General features: G+C 39.0%; 1 protein-coding gene across 1 annotated transcript in view; it reads right to left on the reverse strand.

The window, feature by feature from the left end:
- The window catches only part of FAM184B (family with sequence similarity 184 member B), a 143,044-nt gene that overhangs the window by 21,876 nt on the left and 100,543 nt on the right, over positions 1-20,625 (reverse strand). The window contains 1 exon segment of the mRNA XM_063108847.1: positions 20,310-20,413. Coding sequence (XP_062964917.1) covers positions 20,310-20,413 — 104 coding nt within the window.

A 20,625-nucleotide genomic window follows, 5' to 3' on the forward strand; every position in this document is an offset into this window, starting at 1 on the left:
TTAGAGAGTATGGTGCCAAGGTCAAGGGTTTGATCCCTGTACCGGACAGGGGGACACACACACACACACACACACACACGCACACGCACACGCACACGCACACACACACACACTTTCTTAAAAGTAATAATAATAATAATGGTAACTTTTACACAAGGATTCATAGAGTTTATATCTATTAAGTGCTTAAAACAGTCTGGCACATAGTAAGAATTATATATATATAAACAACTAACTAAACATTTAAAAAGAGCAGTTTTCTCCACATTCTAATTCTGTAAGTTATCCTCAGGCTTTGAAGATGTGCCAAACACAATCATCTTTAAAGAGCAATAAATGGGGGATACTGGGTCTAAGCTCTAGGTATGAAGCAAACCCAAGGTTTAGGAGAATGCCAGAGAAGCAGAGGAGAGCAACCTAGAGCCAGAGTGACAAGTGGCACCACCAGGCAGCTGTGTGGAACAGGTGAGCTCTCACCAGGAACCCCTGGAGCGGGGGTTGGACTTCGTCTTAGGATAGGGCTCAGTTATTATTATTTTAAAATGTTTTGTTGAGGTAAAATTTATATACAGTGAAATGCACAGATCTTAAGATCCAATGAGTTTTGACAAATATATTCAACCATGAAACCAACATCTCAAAGCACAGAACATTTTCACTAGCCCAAAACTCCTCTTGCAGCCAATGCTTTGATTTCCATCACCATAGACTACTTTGCCTGATCATAAGCATCATACAAACAGAACCGTGTGGTATGTATTCTTTTGTTTCGGGCTTCTTTTGCTCAATGTAATGTCTTTGGGACTTATCCATGTTGCTGTCTATGTCAGTGGTTCATACTTTTTCTTGCTGAGTAGCATTCCATTTCATAAATATACTACAATTTATCTGTTTTCCTGTGATGGAAGTTTGTGTTATTTACACTTCTGGGATATATTATGAATAAGGCTTCTAGAAATATTCTTATATAAGTGTTTTTGTGGATATATATTTTCATTTCTTTTGCTTAAATATCTAGGAGAGAAATTGTTAGTGAGTTTTATGAAGACCAATTTATCAGTTTTTTGTTTGATGATTGGTGTTTTCATGCGCTATATAAGAAATTATTGCCTACCTCATAGTTGCAAAGATACTCTCCTATGTTTTAGTTTTTATGTTTAGATGTATGAAACATCTCAAATGAATTTTTGTGCATAGTGTGAGGTCGGGGTTGAGGTTCATTTTTTCTCAAGTTTATCCAGTTCCAACATCATCGAAAAACTTTTCCTATTCCCATTGAATTGCATTGGCACCATTAACAAAAATTAATCTACCAACTGTGCATGAATCTATTTCCAGATACTCTGTTACCTTTCATTGTCTTATTTGTCTCGCTATACAGATACCACACAGTCTTTCTTACTCCAACTTTGTAAGATGTCTTGAAATCAGGTAGCCTGAACCCTCCAACCTAGTTCTTCAAGATTTTTTATTTTTTAGTTTTTTCTAGGTCCTTTGCTTTTCCATATCAGTTTACAAAACAGCTTGTTGATTTCCACAAATAAGGCTGTTGGGATTTTATTTGGGATTGAATTAAATCTATAGGTCAACCTAGAGTATATTAATATCCTAACAACACTGAATATTTCAACCATGATCATTTTGTACACAAATAGACATTTTTACTTTTCCTTCCTGATCTGTATTTTTTTCTTGCTTTATAGTACTGGCTAGGACCTTCAGGATGATGTTAAATAGTGAGGACAGAATTTTTGCCCTGTTTCCAATCTTAGCAGGGAATGCTCAGTATTTCACCATTAAGTATGTTGTCTGTAGTTTTTCACAGATGATCTTTTTCAGGTTGAGGAAGTTCCCCTCTATTCATAGATTGCTAAGCTTTTATCATAAAAAGATATTAACTTCTGTCAAGTGCTTTTCTATATCTATTGAGATAGTCACTTATTTTTTGCCTTTATTTTTCGTGTGAATAATATGGCTTCCTATTCAAATGTTAAACCAATCATGCATTCCTGGGATAAACTCCATTTGGTCACGATATATTTTCCTTTTCTTGTATTGTTGGATTTGATTTTCAAATACTTTATTGACAATTTTGCATTCTTGAAGTATATCAGTTTGTAATTTTCATTTCTTTAATGTTTTTATTAGCTTTTGATAACAGGATTAAGCTGGCCTCATAGTACAAATTGGGGAGTGTTCTGTCCTGCTCGTGTTTTCTGAAACAGCTTTTGTAAGATTGCTATTTATTACCTCTTCCTTAAAGTGTTTGTTAGAATTCACCAGCGATGCTACCTGCGACTGGAGTTACCCTTGTGAGAATGTTTCAAATTAAATATTAATTTTTCCATAGTTATAGAGCTATTTATATTTCCTATTTCAGAGTCAGTATTGGTAAATTATGTTTTTCAGGGAATTTGCTTTTTGACAAATTTATTGGTATAAAGTTTATTAACAGAATGCTTTTATTCCTTCAATATCTATAGAATCTATAGTGATGTCCCCTCTTTCATTGCTGATATTGGTTATTTGCACTCTATCTCTCTTTTTTTAATCTTACTATAGGTATATCATTTTCAAAGAACTAATTTCTGGTATCAATTTTCTCCACTATATGCTGTTTTCTATTTCATTGAGTTCTGCTCTTATCCCTATGATTTTCTTCCTTCTGTTTACTCTGTCTTTAATTTGCTCATCCTTTTCCAGTTCCTTAGGATCAAAATTTAGATAATTGATGCTAAAATATTCTTTTTTAAAATCAAGCATTTAAAGGTATAAATTGCCCTCTTTAGCCATTCCCCCAAATTTTGATATTTTTATTATCACTGAATATGATAATAGAAAATTTCCATTGTAATTTTACTTTTTTGACCTATGTGTCATTTAGAAGTATATTGCATAATTTCCAAGTATTTGAGGATTTTCCTGTAGCTTATTTGTTACCAATTTCTAGTTTAATTTCCATGAATATCCTCTGAATATAGAATATATTACAGAGTATAGAGAGAAATTCATCAAGACTTATTCTGTAGCCTTTCATATTGCCTATATCGTAATGTCCTATATGCACTTTAAAAAAAGTATTTATTCGGTAGTTGTTCAGCATACTGTCTATAAATATCAAGGTCAAGTTAGTTGACAGTGTAGTTCAAATCTTCTACATGTTTAGTGATATTAGTCTACTTGTCCAATCAAATACTCAGAAAAGAATGTAAAAATCTCCATCTATGATTCTTGATTTCTCCCTTTATTTCTCTCAGTATTTGCTTCATTATTTTTAAAGCTCTGTTGTTAAGTTATACACATTTAGGATGGTTATGTCTTCCAGATGAATTGACCCCTTTATTATTATGAAATATCCTTTTTTATCTCTGGTAATATTCTTTGTTCTGAAGTCTATTTTGTCTGATAGTAATATAGGTACATTAGCTTCCTTATGCTGTTTACATGGTATATATTTTTTCATCTTTTTACCTTTAAATCTGTCTGTGCCTGTATTAGTTTGCTAGGGCTGCCAGAACACAATACCACAGATGGGGTGGCTTAAACAACAGAAATATACTTTCTCACAATTCTGGCATATAGAAGTCCAAGGATCAATGTATGGGCAGGTTTGGTTTCTTCTAAGGCCTCTCTTCTTGGCTTGTAAATGGCCACCTTCTCCCTGTGTCCTCTCATGGTCATCTCTCTGTATAGCCTGTGTCCTTATCTCCTCTTCTTATAAGGACACCAGTCATACTGGATTAGTGCCCAACCTAATAATTCCATTTTAAATTAATTACTTCTTAAAAGGCCCTATCTCTAAATATGGTCACCTTCTAAGGTATTGAGGGTTAGGGCTTCAACATATGAATTTTTAGGGGGAGACACAATTCAGCCCATAACAGTGTCTTTACATTTAAGTGTCTCTCTTGTAGACAGCATATAGTAATGTCTTGCCTTTTTATCCTTGCTGACAATCTCTTTTAGATGGTGTGTTTGGTTCATTTACATTGTAATTAATGAAATTGTTGGGCTTAAATCGACTGTCTTGCTATTTATTTTCTACGTGCCCATTTTTAAAAATTATTTTTCTGTTCTTCCTTTTCTACCTTCCTACCTGACTTAAATATTTTTTTAGTATTCCATCTGAGTTCCTTTATTGGGTTTTTAGCTCTTCTTCATATTAATTTTTAATATTGCTCTGTGGATTACAATTTGTATCCTTAACTTATCACAACCTACTTAGAATTAATGTATTTCCTCATGTAAAATGTAAGCCTTTTACAACAGTATAATTCCATTAACCCCACCCCTGTCCTTTGCGCTAGTGTGGTCACATATTATTCAACTGTATGCATTATGAACTCCATAATGCAATATTGTTATTATCATGATTATTTTTCTTCTTAAACAGCCAGATGTCTTTTAATGAAATTAAGAGAAAAAAAAGTAGTCTTTTATGTTTACTTATACATTTACAATTTCTGATGCACTTCATTTTGTTCTGGCACTCCTTTCAGCTTGAATAAATTCCATCAGCATTTACCATACTGCAGATTGGCTGGTAAAAAAAAAATTAAAAAATCTCTTAGCTTCAATGTACCTGAAATGTTTTTATTTCTCCTTCATTTTTGAAGGATATTTTCATTGGATTTAGAATTTGGAGTTGATATATATTTTTTTCCTTTTAGTATTTTAATGATATTGCCCTGTTGTCTTCTGGCTTTCAGAAGAAAATGAGTCCAAAAGGCTTATGAGAGGTTAATTGTCATTAGTATTCTTGTCCCCTGTACTAATTTTTCTTTTTAAAAAGCTGATTGCTTTAAAAAATGTTTTTTCTGTATCATTTTATTTTCAGCTGATTATCTATGATGTATCTAGAGAGTGTTGACTTTAGATTTATCCTGCTGGGACTCACTGCCTTTATAGGTAAGTTGATGCATTTCAGCCATTATTTTTTCTTTTTCTTTTTTTTTTTTTAAATTTATTTATTTATTTATTTATTTTATTCTTTATGCCGCTTTTTTTTTTTTTTAAGTTTTATTTTGTCGATATACATTGTGGCTGATTATTGCTCCCCATCACCAAAACCTCCCTCCCTTCTCCCTCCCCCCCTCCCTCCCAACAATGTCCTTTCTGTTTGCTTGTTGTATCAACTTCAAGTAATTGTGGTTGTTATATCTTCTCACCCCCCCCTGGTTTGTTTGTGTGTGTGTGTGTGTGTGTGTGTGTGTGTGTGTGTGTATGTGTGTGTGAATTTATATATTAATTTTTAGCTCCCTCCAATAAGTGAGAACATGTGGTATTTCTCTTTCTGTGCCTGACTTGTTTCACTTAATATAATTCTCTCAAGGTCCATCCATGTTGTTGCAAATGGCAGTATTTCATTCGTTTTTATAGCTGAGTAGTATTCCATTGTGTAGATGTACCACATTTTCCGTATCCACTCATCCGATGATGGACATTTGGGCTGGTTCCAACTCTTGGCTATTGTAAAGAGTGCTGCGATGAACATTGGGGAACAGGTATACCTTCGACTTGATGATTTCCATTCCTCTGGGTATATTCCCAACAGTGGGATAGCTGGGTCATATGGTAGATCTATCTGCAATTGTTTGAGGAACCTCCATACCATTTTCCATAGAGGCTGCACCATTTTGCAGTCCCACCAACAATGTATGAGAGTTCCTTTTTCTCCGCAACCTCGCCAGCATTTATCGTTCAGAGTCTTTTGGATTTTAGCCATCCTAACTGGGGTTAGATGGTATCTCAATGTGGTTTTGATTTGCATTTCCCGGATGCTGAGTGATGTTGAGCATTTTTTCATATGTCTGTTGGCCATTTGTATATCTTCCTTAGAGAAATGCCTACTTAGCTCTTTTGCCCATTTTTTAATTGGGTTGCTTGTTTTCTTCTTGTAAAGTTGTTTGAGTTCCTTATATATTCTGGATATTAATCCTTTGTCAGATGTATATTTTGCAAATATTTTCTCCCACTCTGTTGGTTGTCTTTTAACTCTGTTAATTGTTTCTTTTGCTGTGCAGAAGCTTTTTAGTTTGATATAATCCCATTTGTTTATTTTTCCTTTGGTTGCCCGTGCTTTTGGGGTCGTATTCATGAAGTCTGTGCCCAGTCCTATTTCCTGAAGTGTTTCTCCTATGTTTTCTTTAAGAAGTTTATTGTTTCAGGGTGTATATTTAAATCCTTAATCCATTTTGAGTTGATTTTAGTATACGGTGAGAGGTATGGATCTAGTTTCATTCTCCTGCATATGGATATCCAGTTATCCCAGCACCATTTGCTGAAGAGGCAGTCCCTTCGCCATTGAATAGGCTTGGTGCCTTTGTCAAAGATCAGATGAAAGTAAGCATGTGGGTTGATTTCTGGATTCTCTATTCTATTCCATTGGTCAGTGTGTCTGTTTTTATGCCAGTACCATACTGTTTTGGTTATTATAGCTTTGAAGTATAGCTTAAAGTCAGGTAGTGTTATGCCTCCAGCTTTATTTTTTTGCTCAGCATTGCTATGGCTATGCGTGGTCTTTTATTGTTCCATATAAATGTCTGGATAGTTTTTTCCATTTCTGAGAAAAATGTCTTTGGAATTTTGATGGGGATTGCATTGAATTTGTATATCACTTTGGGTATTATGGATATTTTCACTGTGTTGATTCTTCCAATCCAAGAGCATGGGATATCTTTCCATCTTCTTGTATCCTCTCTAATTTCTCTCAGCAGTGGTTTGTAGTTCTCATTATAGAGATTTTTCACCTCCTTGGTTAACTCAATTCCTAAGTATTTTATTTTTTTAGTGGCTATTGTAAATGGGCAGGCTTTCTTTTTTTTTTTTTTTTTTTTCTTTTTCGTGACCGGCACTCAGCCAGTGAGTGCAACGGCCATTCCTATATAGGATCCGAACCCGCGGCCGCTGGGAGCGTCGCCGCGCTCCCAGCGCCGCACCCTCCCGAGTGCGCCACAGGCTCGGCCCAGGGCAGGCTTTCTTGATTTCTCGTTCTGCATGTTCACTATTGGAGAAAAGAAATGCTACTGATTTTTGTGTGTTGATTTTGTATCCTGCTACTGTGCTGAAATCATTATTCAATTCCAAGAGTTTTTTTGTAGAGGTTTTAGGCTGTTTGATATATAGGATCATGTCATCTGCAAACAGGGACAGTTTGACTTCATCTTTTCCAATCTGGATGCCCTTTATTTCCTTCTCTTCTCTAATAGCTCTGGCTAGTACTTCCAACACTATGTTGAATAGGAGTGGTAAGAGTGGGCATCCTTGTCTAGTTCCTGTTCTTAAAGGGAAAGCTTTCAGCTTTTGCCCATTCAGGATGATATTGGCAGTGGGTTTGTCATATATGGCTTTAATTATGTTGAGATACTTTCCCTCTATACCTAACTTATAGAGGGTCTTTGTCATGAATGAGTGCTGAACTTTATCAAATGCTTTTTCAGCATCTATAGAGATGATCATATGGTCCTTGTGTTTGACTTTATTAATATGGTGTATCACATTTATTGATTTGCGTATGTTTTTTTTTTTTTTTTTTAATTTTATTTTGTCGATATACATTGTAGCTGATTATTGCTTCCCATCACCAAAACCTCCCTCCCTTCTCCCTCCCCCCCTCCCCCCCGACAATGTCCTTTCTGTTTGCTTGTTGTATCAACTTCAAATAATTGTGGTTGTTATATCTTCTTCCCCCCCCCCCCCCGGTTTGTGTGTGTGTGTGTATGTGTGTGTGTGAATTTATATATTAATTTTTAGCTCCCTCCAATAAGTGAGAACATGTGGTATTTCTCTTTCTGTGCCTGACTTGTTTCACTTAATATAATTCTCTCAAGGTCCATCCATGTTGTTGCAAATGGCAGTATTTCATTCGTTTTTATAGCTGAGTAGTATTCCATTGTGTAGATGTACCACATTTTCCGTATCCACTCATCTGATGATGGGCATTTGGGCTGGTTCCAACTCTTGGCTATTGTAAAGAGTGCTGCGATGAACATTGGGGAACAGGTATACCTTCGACTTGATGATTTCCATTCCTCTGGGTATATTCCCAACAGTGGGATGGCTGGGTCGTATGGTAGATCTATTTGCAATTGTTTAAGGAACCTCCATACCATTTTCCATAGAGGCTGCACCATTTTGCAGTCCCACCAACAATGTATGAGAGTTCCTTTTTCTCCGCAGCCTCGCCAGCATTTATCGTTCAGAGTCTTTTGGATTTTAGCCATCCTAACTGGGGTTAGATGGTATCTCAATGTGGTTTTGATTTGCATTTCCCGGATGCTGAGTGATGTTGAGCATTTTTTCATATGTCTGTTGGCCATTTGGATATCTTCCTTAGAGAAATGCCTACTTAGCTCTTTTGCCCATTTTTTAATTGGGTTGCTTGTTTTCTTCTTGTAAAGTTGTTTGAGTTCCTTATATATTCTGGATATTAATCCTTTGTCAGATGTATATTTTGCAAATATTTTCTCCCACTCTGGTGGTTGTCTTTTAACTCTGTTAATTGTTTCTTTTGCTGTGCAGAAGCTTTTTAGTTTGATATAATCCCATTTGTTTATTTTTCCTTTGGTTGCCCGTGCTTTTGGGGTCGTATTCATGAAGTCTGTGCCCAGTCCTATTTCCTGAAGTGTTTCTCCTATGTTTTCTTTAAGAAGTTTTATTGTCTCAGGGTGTATATTTAAATCCTTAATCCATTTTGAGTTGATTTTAGTATATGGTGAGAGGTATGGATCTAGTTTCATTCTCCTGCATATCGATATCCAGTTATCCCAGCACCACTTGCTGAAGAGGCAGTCCCTTCCCCAGTGAATAGGCTTGGTGCCTTTGTCAAAGATCAGATGGCAGTAAGTGTGTGGGTTGATTTCTGGATTCTCTATTCTATTCCATTGGTCAGTGTGTCTGTTTTTATGCCAGTACCATACTGTTTTGGTTATTATAGCTTTGTAGTATAGCTTAAAGTCAGGTAGTGTTATGCCTCCAGCTTTACTTTTTTTGCTGAGCATTGCTTTGGCTATTCGTGGTCTTTTATTGTTCCATATAAATGTCTGAATAGTTTTTTCCATTTCTGAGAAAAATGTCTTTGGAATTTTGATGGGGATTGCATTGAATTTGTATATCACTTTGGGTAGTATGGACATTTTCACTATGTTGATTCTTCCAATCCAAGAGCATGGAATATCTTTCCATCTTCTTGTATCCTCTCTAATTTCTCTCAGCAGTGGTTTGTAGTTCTCATTATAGAGATTTTTCACCTTCTTGGTTAACTCAATTCCTAAGTATTTTATTTTTTTGGTGGCTATTGTAAATGGGCAGGCTTTCTTGATTTCTCCTTCTCCATGTTCACTATTGGAGAAAAGAAATGCTACTGATTTTTGTGTGTTGATTTTGTATCCTGCTACTGTGCTGAAATCATTATTCAATTCCAAGAGTTTTTTTGTAGAGGTTTTAGGCTGTTCGATATATAGGATCATGTCATCTGCAAACAGGGACAGTTTGACTTCATCTTTTCCAATCTGGATGCCCTTTATTTCCTTCTCTTCTCTAATAGCTCTGGCTAGTACTTCCAACACTATGTTGAATAGGAGTGGTAAGAGTGGGCATCCTTGTCTAGTTCCTGTTCTTAAAGGGAAAGCTTTCAGCTTTTGCCCATTCAGGATGATATTGGCAGTGGGTTTGTCATATATGGCTTTAATTATGTTGAGATACTTTCCCTCTATACCTAACTTATAGAGGGTCTTTGTCATGAATGAGTGCTGAACTTTATCAAATGCTTTTTCAGCATCTATAGAGATGATCATATGGTCCTTGTGTTTGACTTTATTAATATGGTGTATCACATTTATTGATTTGCGTATGTTTTTTTTTTTTTTTTTTTTTTTTTAAAATTTTATTTTGTCGATATACATTGTAGCTGATTATTGCTTCCCATCACCAAAACCTCCCTCCCTTCTCCCTCCCCCCCTCCCCCCCGACAATGTCCTTTCTGTTTGCTTGTTGTATCAACTTCAAATAATTGTGGTTGTTATATCTTCTTCCCCCCCCCCCCCGGTTTGTGTGTGTGTGTGTATGTGTGTGTGTGAATTTATATATTAATTTTTAGCTCCCTCCAATAAGTGAGAACATGTGGTATTTCTCTTTCTGTGCCTGACTTGTTTCACTTAATATAATTCTCTCAAGGTCCATCCATGTTGTTGCAAATGGCAGTATTTCATTCGTTTTTATAGCTGAGTAGTATTCCATTGTGTAGATGTACCACATTTTCCGTATCCACTCATCTGATGATGGGCATTTGGGCTGGTTCCAACTCTTGGCTATTGTAAAGAGTGCTGCGATGAACATTGGGGAACAGGTATACCTTCGACTTGATGATTTCCATTCCTCTGGGTATATTCCCAACAGTGGGATGGCTGGGTCGTATGGTAGATCTATTTGCAATTGTTTAAGGAACCTCCATACCATTTTCCATAGAGGCTGCACCATTTTGCAGTCCCACCAACAATGTATGAGAGTTCCTTTTTCTCCGCAGCCTCGCCAGCATTTATCGTTCAGAGTCTTTTGGATTTTAGCCATCCTAACTGGGGTTAGATGGTATCTCAATGTGGTTTTGATTTGCATTTCCCGGATGCTGAGTGATGTTGAGCATTTTTTCATATGTCTGTTGGCCATTTGGATATCTTCCTTAGAGAAATGCCTACTTAGCTCTTTTGCCCATTTTTTAATTGGGTTGCTTGTTTTCTTCTTGTAAAGTTGTTTGAGTTCCTTATATATTCTGGATATTAATCCTTTGTCAGATGTATATTTTGCAAATATTTTCTCCCACTCTGGTGGTTGTCTTTTAACTCTTTTAATTGTTTCTTTTGCTGTGCAGAAGCTTTTTAGTTTGATATAATCCCATTTGTTTATTTTTCCTTTGGTTGCCCGTGCTTTTGGGGTCGTATTCATGAAGTCTGTGCCCAGTCCTATTTCCTGAAGTGTTTCTCCTATGTTTTCTTTAAGAAGTTTTATTGTCTCAGGGTGTATATTTAAATCCTTAATCCATTTTGAGTTGATTTTAGTATATGGTGAGAGGTATGGATCTAGTTTCATTCTCCTGCATATCGATATCCAGTTATCCCAGCACCACTTGCTGAAGAGGCAGTCCCTTCGCCACTGAATAGGCTTGGTGCCTTTGTCAAAGATCAGATGGCAGTAAGTGTGTGGGTTGATTTCTGGATTCTCTATTCTATTCCATTGGTCAGTGTGTCTGTTTTTATGCCAGTACCATACTGTTTTGGTTATTATAGCTTTGTAGTATAGCTTAAAGTCAGGTAGTGTTATGCCTCCAGCTTTACTTTTTTTGCTGAGCATTGCTTTGGCTATTCGTGGTCTTTTATTGTTCCATATAAATGTCTGAATAGTTTTTTCCATTTCTGAGAAAAATGTCTTTGGAATTTTGATGGGGATTGCATTGAATTTGTATATCACTTTGGGTAGTATGGACATTTTCACTATGTTGATTCTTCCAATCCAAGAGCATGGAATATCTTTCCATCTTCTTGTATCCTCTCTAATTTCTCTCAGCAGTGGTTTGTAGTTCTCATTATAGAGATTTTTCACCTCCTTGGTTAACTCAATTCCTAAGTATTTTATTTTTTTGGTGGCTATTGTAAATGGGCAGGCTTTCTTGATTTCTCCTTCTCCATGTTCACTATTGGAGAAAAGAAATGCTACTGATTTTTGTGTGTTGATTTTGTATCCTGCTACTGTGCTGAAATCATTTATCAATTCCAACAGTTTTTTTGTAGAGGTTTTAGGCTGTCCGATATATAGGATCATGTCATCTGCAAACAGGGACAGTTTGACTTCATCTTTTCCAATCTGGATGCCCTTTATTTCCTTCTCTTCTCTGATTGCTCTGGCTAGTACTTCCAACACTATGTTGAATAGAAGTGGTGAGAGTGGGCATCCTTGTCTAGTGCCTGTTCTTAAAGGAAAAGCTTTCAGCTTTTCCCCATTCAGGATGATATTGGCAGTGGGTTTGTCATATATGGCTTTAATTATGTTGAGATACTTTCCCTCTATACCTAACTTATAGAGGGTCTTTGTCATGAATGAGTGCTGAACTTTATCAAATGCTTTTTCAGCATCTATAGAGATGATCATATGGTCCTTGTGTTTGAGTTTATTAATATGGTGTATCACATTTATTGATTTGCGTATGTTGAACCAACCTTGCATCCCTGGGATGAATCCCACTTGATCGTGATGAATAATTTTTCGTATGTGTTGCTGTATTCTGTTTGCTAGTATTTTAGTGAGGATTTTTGCATCTATATTCATCAAGGATATCGGCCTGTAGTTTTCTTTTTTGGTTATATCTTTACCTGGTTTTGGTATCAGGATGATGTTTGCTTCATAGAATGAGTTTGGGAGATTTGCGTCCGTTTCAATCTTTTGGAATAGTTTGTAAAGAATCGGTGTCAATTCCTCTTTGAATGTTTGGTAAAATTCTGCTGTGAATCCATCTGGTCCTGGGCTTTTCTTTGTTGGGAGCCTTCTGATAACAGCTTCAATCTCCTTTATTGTTATTGGTCTGTTCAAATTTTCTACGTCTTCACGGTTCAGTTTTGGGAGCTTGTGTGGGTCCAGAAATTTATCCATTTCCTCCAGATTTTCAAATTTGTTGGAGTATAGTTGTTTATAGTAGTCTCGAATGATTCCTTGTATTTCAGATGAATCAGTTGTAATATCGCCTTTTTCATTTCTAATTTTTGTTATTTGAGTCTTCTCTCTTCTTTTTTTTGTTAGCCATGCTAATGGTTTGTCAATTTTATTTATCTTTTCAAAAAACCAACTTTTTGATTCGTTGATCTTTTGAATTGTTTTTTGGTTTTCAATTTCATTCAGTTCTGCTCTGATCTTAATGATTTCTTTCCGTCTGCTAACTTTAGGATTGGATTGTTCTTGTTTTTCTAGTTCTTTAAGGTGAAGTGTTAGGTTGTTCACTTGCCATCTTTCCATTCTTCTGAAGTGAGCATTTAATGCAATAAATTTTCCCCTCAATACTGCTTTTGCAGTATCCCACAGGTTTTGGTATGATGTATCATTGTTTTCATTAGTTTCAATAAACTTTTTGATTTCCTGCTTGATTTCTTCTTGGACCCATATGTCATTAAGTAGAATGCTGTTTAATTTCCATGTGTTTGTATAGTTTCCAAAGTTTTGTTTGTTATTAATTTCTAGTTTTAATCCATTGTGGTCTGAGAAGATACATGGGATAATTCCAATTTTTTTGAATTTATTGAGACTTGATTTGTGACCTAATATGTGATCTATCCTGGAGAATGATCCATGTGCTGATGAGAAGAATGAATATTCTGAGGTTGTTGGGTGGAATGTTCTGTAGATATCTGCCAATTCCAATTGGTCTAGAGTCTTGTTTAGATCTTGTGTTTCTCTACTGATTCTTTGCCTAGATGATCTGTCTAATATTGACAGTGGGGTGTTCAGGTCCCCTGCTATTATGGTATTAGTGTCTATTTCCTTCTTTAGGTCTAATAGAGTTTGTTTTATAAATCTGGCTGCTCCAACATTGGGTGCGTACATATTTATGATTGTTATGTCTTCTTGATGGATCAGTCCTTTTATCATTAAGTAGTGTCCCTCATTGTCTCTTTTTATGGTTTTTAGTTTAAAGTCTATTTTGTCAGATATAAGAATAGCCACTCCAGCTCGTTTTTCTTTTCTGTTTGCATGGTAAATCTTTTTCCATCCTTTCACTCTTAGTCTGTGTGAATCTTTATGGGTGAGGTGGGTCTCTTGTAGGCAGCATATAGTTGGGTCCTGCTTTTTGATCCAGTCAGCCAGTCTGTGTCTTTTAATTGGGGAATTTAAGCCTTTAACATTAAGAGTTGTTATTGAAAGGTGTTGATTTATTCCTAGCATTTTATTGGTTGTTTGGTTGTCTTAGGTGTCTTTTGTTCCTTGCTTTCTGATTTACTGTTTGGTTTCTTTGTTTGTTGGTTCCTTAGGTTGTAGATAGTGTTTTTGTTAGCTTGTTTTCTCTTCATGAATGCCATTTTTATTGTACTAGCGGGTTTAGATTTTTCTTAGGTTTTTATGGCAGTGGTAGTTATTTTTCAGGAACCAAACCCAGTACTCCTTTGAGGATTTCTTGTAAGGGTGGTCTTGTGGTAGTGAACTCCCGCAGTTTTTGTTTGTCTGAGAAATATACTATTTGCCCCTCATTTCGGAAGGATAGCCTTGCAGGGTAGAGTATTCTTGGCTGGCAATCTTTGTCTTTTAGTATTTTGAAAATATCATCCCATTCCTTTCTAGCTTTTAGGGTTTGTGATGAAAAGTCTGATGTTAACCTGATTGGGGCTCCCTTATAGGTGATTTGACGCTTCTCTCTTGCAGCTTTTAAGATTCTCTCTTTGTCTCTGAGTTTTGCCAATTTGACTATGACATGTCTTGGAGAAGGCCTTTTTGGGTTGAATACGTTTGGAGATCGTTGAGCTTCCTGGATCTGAAGATCTGTGATTTTTCCTATACCTGGGAAGTTTTCTGCCACTATTTTGTTGAATATGTTTTCAATGGAATCTCCATTTTCCTCCCCTTCTGGAATACCCATGACTCGGATATTTGAGCGCTTGAGGTTGTCTGATATCTCTCTCAGATTTTCTTCCATGTCCTGGATTCTTTTTTCTTTCTTTTTGTCTGCTTGTGTTATTTCAAACAGCCCATCTTCAAGTTCAGAGGTTCTCTCTTCAACTTCGACAAGCCTGCTGGTTAAACTCTCCGTTGTGTTTTTTATTTCGCTGAATAACTTCTTCAGTTCAGCAAGTTCTGCTACATTTTTTTTCAGAACATTGATTTCCTTGTATATTTCCTCTTTCAGATCCTGTATACTTTTCCTCATTTCATCATGATGTCTAGCTGAGTTTTCTTGTATCTCATTCAGTTTCCTTAGAATTATCACTCGAAATTCCTTGTCAGTTATTTCAAGGGCTTCTTGTTCTATAGGATCTAGAGTATGAGATTTATTAACTTTTGGTGGTGTACTTTCTTGATTTTTTGTATTTCTGGTGTCTTTTTTTTGGTGTTTATTCATTGTGGCAGGGGGTTTCACAGTCCACCGGTTTGAGACTAATGACTAACTAGGATGTTGCTGTGGTTGCCAATTTGGTATGGCTCCCGCCGTGACTGCTCAGTTGGCCTCTAGTGTCTTGTGTGTGTGGTTGCCTCGGGTCTTGGGCTTCTCCGGGGATCCACCTTTCTGGTCAGCTTGTACTCTGCTGGGCTGGTGGATCACGCACCACAGGGTGTGTGATCTCTGTTGAGCTTTCACTTTCTGTACAGGACTTCTCCCCGTTCCATGTGCTCTGGCCCAGGCTGTTAGATCGTGCAGTGGCGACCCCACCAGGTGTGTGGTTTCTGTCGAGTCTCCGCCTCCCTGGCCGCACGTCTCCCCCCTCTGTGCACACTGTGCTGGGCTGGGGTGTGTCTTCTGCACCCCTCGTCTATCAGCTGGGCCTTCAAGACCCTGCTCAGCACCGCCTCGCCCAGGAAGTCTACCAGGTTTCTGCTAGGCACAGACGACCGGTCTCTCTGGGTGCCTTTGTAGCACTGTGTAGATCTTTCTCGGGTCTTGTTCACCTTTGTATCCCCCCGGTATAAACCGAGTCTAGTGCCCGCCTGCAGCCTGCTCTCCGGCAGGTTCTAGCGGACCTGGGAACTCTCCTACCATACTATTCCCAACCAGAAATTGGTTAGGCTTTTTTCGGAACTAGTGTCTGCAGAGATGGTATCTGCCTCCCAGTAACAGGAAGTTTACTGGGGGCTGGAGTCCAGGGTGTGGAGGAGTGACAGTCGGCCCGCCCGTACTTCCTTGCCTTCCCGACACTGGCCGGGGACGCCCCCCGCCACCAGCCCCGCCAGAGAACCGTGGAGGGAGTGGGAGGGGAGGCCGGCCCGCAGGCTCCGGAAAGCCCCGCACCAGGCCAGGCAAGTGGGAAGGCTCAGTGAGGGCCTAGCCGGGCGGAGCTGCCTGCACCTGGGAAAATGGAGGCAGCCCCGGGGCGGTGAGTGGCCTGGTGATGCAGGCAGGAGCTGGGTGGGCGTAATCCCCCCGAACAGAGCTGGGCCAGGGGTCACTCACAGGGTTTTGCCAGGTCGGGTGTTCACTCTCTGTCTCTGGTTTGTCGCCTTCCCTGTTCTCGGCCGCTGCCGCTTCGGGCTGTTCAGTTGTGGCGCGGCTCGGGCGCTCCCAGGAATCTTCTTTAATGCCGGCCTGAAACCTCGAATCCTGAATAGGGCAGCTGGCCGCCTTCAGCGCGGCCCCAGCCTCCGGGATCCTGGCTGCATCCACAGCAGCCTTGGCGCCCTGTTCCCTGTTTCGAGACTCGCTTTTGCAGCTAAGAAACAGTTCTTTTCCTGCTCCACACTTCAAAACTGTTGCCTGTAAATGAGGCAGCCTCTCCTGCCGGGGGCAAAGTGGCGGTCACCCCCCACGACCGGCCACCAGCAGCGGTCCTCCCTTAAGAGATGGCGAGAGGGAGGTCCACAAGTTTCTCGGCTGCCTGAGGCCCAGTGGCCGCCTTTTCCACCTCAGCTACTCCGCGCCAACCGCCGCAGCCTCCGCCATCTTGAAACCTAATTCAGCCATTATTTTTTCAAATATTTTCTCCTGTCCCATTTTCTTTCTATTCTTTCTCTTGGGTTCCAAATACATGCATATTATAGCATTTGATATTGTCCCACAGGTCACTGAGGATCTCTTCATTTTTAAAAAAATCTTTTCTTTCTATTTCTTTCTATTGATCTGCCTTAATGCTATTATTTTTTCCTCTCATGTTCTCCAATTTGCTATTATGCCCATCCAGTAAATTTTTCATTTTGGATATTGTACTTTAGTTTTTAAATTTCCTTCTGTTTTATAGTTTTCATTTCTCTGCTGAAATTCCCTATTTGCTCATGCATTATGACAGTCTTTTCCTTTATATCCTTGAAGATAATTTTTACAATTGCTTTCAAGTACTTGTCTACTAATTCCAATACCAAGATCATATTAGGATTTGTTTCTATTGGCTGATTTTTTTTTCTTGATTATACATCACATTTCCCTGATTCTTTTTAAGTCTCATAATGTTTTCATTGTATACTGGATATTGTGAAAAATACATTGTAAGGAGTCTGGGTTATGTCTTATTTTCAAAAGTGTTTGAGTTTTGTTCTGGCAGGCAGTTAAATCACTGAAGGCCCTTTTTGATACTTTTATGTTTAAATTTCTCTTTTGTTGGAGCATTTTAATATTGTTGGTACATTTTAATATTGTCCTTTGTCCTAGGGTGTGGTCCTTATCTTATAGGGTATGTTTGTTACTTCTAAGGTCTGACCTTTTGAGGTTTCAATGGAATAACCACAGTGCTCAGAAAAGCTTTTCTGTCCTGGCTGAGTAGAACTCCAATTTCTTCTGGCATCTTCATTTTCTCAGCTCCATAGCATCAGCACACTTGCAGGCCTCATGGAGCCATCCTGTACATGCACAGTCAAGCCCTTGGCCAAGGCCCTATGGAAAACCCTCATGTAGATCTCTGTCCACCCTCCCTCTACATGGGATCCTCTCTTTTGGTGCCCTACCTTACAAATTCCACTCGCTTTAGCAGCCTTGAACTTTGATACCTGCTTCCTCAGCTCAGCTTGGCTCCACCTGCTCATGCTGTGGTTGGCAACTGTCCCCAGGTAGGCAGTTGGGGCAACTGTGGAGTGATTGTGGGATTCATTTGATCTTAGCCAAAAGGCTGAGAAGCGATGTGATTGTGGGACTCAATGTGTGTTTCCCTACTCAAATCATAGTCCTTCTCTGTCCATTGACCAATTACTCAAAAGAATTGCCTCAAAAATTTTCTGCAGTTTTATAGTCTACAGAAAGAGGGCAAATCTTATTACTCTATCATGGCCAAAAGTGAAAGTTTCAGTTCTTATTATTGACTGTTAAAGGATCAAGTGACCCTGAAAGGGTAGAAAATCTGTCAACCTTCATGTTACAAATGAGAACAGCTGCCTTAAGTTGAGATGTAGCTAAGAGTGTGAGTTCTGGAGCCAGAGAGACTATCATCTAGACTGTGCCATCTATTGGCAGTATAAATTTGAGCAAGTTACTTAATCTCTCTATCCCTCAGTTTCCCTAATCTTTAAAGTGAATTACTTTAATAATGAATGGTATTTATCTAATGAAGATTACATGGGTTAATCTTTTTAATGTGCTTATCACACTCTGACATTTAATGAATATTTATTATTATTATTATCATAAATAATAATGCACTGCTTAGTCTTTCCACCCAAAACCACCACTCACGGGAGCCCATCCCCTTATTTTCTTGAGTTGGGGACTCCCTCCTCACTGATACAGCCACTATGGAAGAAATAATTTTTAAAAAGGCTGTTGTATTCACCACATGCTGTTGGTCTGGCCAGCATCTTCTTGTGGAAGTCTTTCCTTTTTCCATGGTGATCCTATTTAGTCTATGGGGTTTGGGTGCAACTGACTCTGCCCTCATCCTCAGCTGGCCCCAGGAAAGGGCATATGACACATGCCTGGTCCATCAGAGCACTCCATCTCCTTTGCCAGAATGTTTGGCTTGAGGATGGACTTGTGACCAAGGCTGGACCCACTGGAAGCCTTTATGAAATTACCACCAGTGTTTTCAGGAAAGAGATTCCTTCTTTCCCTCTCAGATCATGAGTTCTAAACAGGACCGCCAGTGATTAAGTGGTAGAATGGAGATTTTTCTGGAGGCCGACTCCAGAGTCTGTCCTCACTAACTCTTTTGCTCATCTGCCTCACAGATACTGAGACAAGAGCTGGAAGATGCTGTGGAAGCATTATGAGCTGGAGAGTTCACTGTATGCAGCCCTGCTTCCCCAACTGCTTAGAGAGCTGCCAGGTGGCAGAAGCTTACATGCCATCTTTCAGGACCCACACAGTCATTCATTAGTGCAGGGCAGTGGATCAGAACTGTGCTGCCTTCAGAATCACCTAGGAAGCTTTCTCAAAATACACATGTCTGTGACATACCCTAGACGCACTGTATCAAAATCCTGGAGGTGGTGTAACAGACTGCTGCATGTTGTATTTGCTCAGCAAATATTCACTCTCCCATTCTCCTGCTTCTTCTGGCTATGCTATAGACTGAATTGTGTCTTGCAAAATTCTTATGTTTAAGCCCTAACTACCAATTTGATGATATTTGTAGAGGGGGCCTTTGTGAGGGAATTAGGTCATGAGGGTAGAGCCTTCATGATGGGATTACTGCCATTAAAGGAGATCTCTCTCTCCCTTTCCATGTGACCGTGTGAGGACACACTGAGAAGATGGACATCTGCAAGCCAGGGAGAGAGCCCTCACCAGGAACCAGACTTGTGGGCACCTCGATCTTGGACTTCTCAACCTCCAGAAGTGTAAGAAATAAATTTCCATTGTCTAAGTCACCCAGTCTACGCTATTTTGTCATAGCAGCCCAAGCTGATGAAAACACAGAGAGCGTATTCTTCTCTGCCCACTGATAGTTTTGGTCCTGTGACTTGCTCTGGCTCCTGGAATGTGAGTAGAAATGCAAAAGTGCAGTTCTGAATGTTGGCTTTCAGAGGCACTGCATGTTTACTTCAGCCTTTTTGAACTTCATCCCTTTACCATGACAACAACATACCCTAGATAGGGGCAAATCCTTCAGCTTGGGTACCAACATGAGAAGGCAGGTGGAGCAGGCTTGAACTCTAGTTTGTGGTAGAGAAATAACACCTCACTCTCAGTGAAGGGCTGAACTCATATAAGCCCAGCAGAGCCAAGCATAAAGGTTGCTCACCTATGAGCTAAAGATTACTGCTATTGGGGGGATATTTGTTACAGCAGCAGCAATAACTAATATAGGTAATACAGATGGGAATTTCCCCTGGGTGATAAAGCCTCCCATCTCCGCTAATTAAAGAACATTTTGAAGCATAGAAGCAGAGGTTTCAGGCCAGTCCAGGTCTGAATCTTGGGCATGTTTGCTAACCTCTTTGAGCTTCAGGTTCTTAAACTTTAAATGGCCTCTCTGGGTTGGTATGACAAATAAGATAGTTTATGTAAAGCCCATAGCTGTGCTGAAGATGTACAAGATATGTCTGTTTCCTCCCTAAGCATGATGCAGGGGGCAGCAATAAATACTTGAGGACAGAATGAATGAATGAATGAATGAATGAATGAATGAATGAATGAATGAATGAATCTTTCCAAATCTGAGTCCTCATTCATTGGAGCCCTTGGAAGTCTGCATGTCCCCCTGTACCTTTCTTCTTCGTCACTGCTGGTTCCTTCTTCAGCTGCTAATTTATCTTTATACTCTTCTCTGGGCAGTGTCTGAAAAGGTTCATTCAGCTTCGAGCACAGATCCTAAGGCAAAGACAATTGCAAGAGGAGATTAAAGACATTTCCCTGATGCAACCTGGGCTTATTCAAACCAGCGAGCAGAAGAGAAAGAACCCCCAGTAATCCACTACCAGCACCCAACTGGCAGGCCTGGGATGATGAGGCCTGGGATGATGAAGTGCCTACAACAGTGCCTGGCTTATGATCAATGTCACCTCGTATCCTTGGATCCTGTT

This window comes from Cynocephalus volans, chromosome 9 (assembly GCF_027409185.1).
Source record: "Cynocephalus volans isolate mCynVol1 chromosome 9, mCynVol1.pri, whole genome shotgun sequence".
Taxonomy (NCBI): Eukaryota; Metazoa; Chordata; class Mammalia; order Dermoptera; family Cynocephalidae; genus Cynocephalus; species Cynocephalus volans.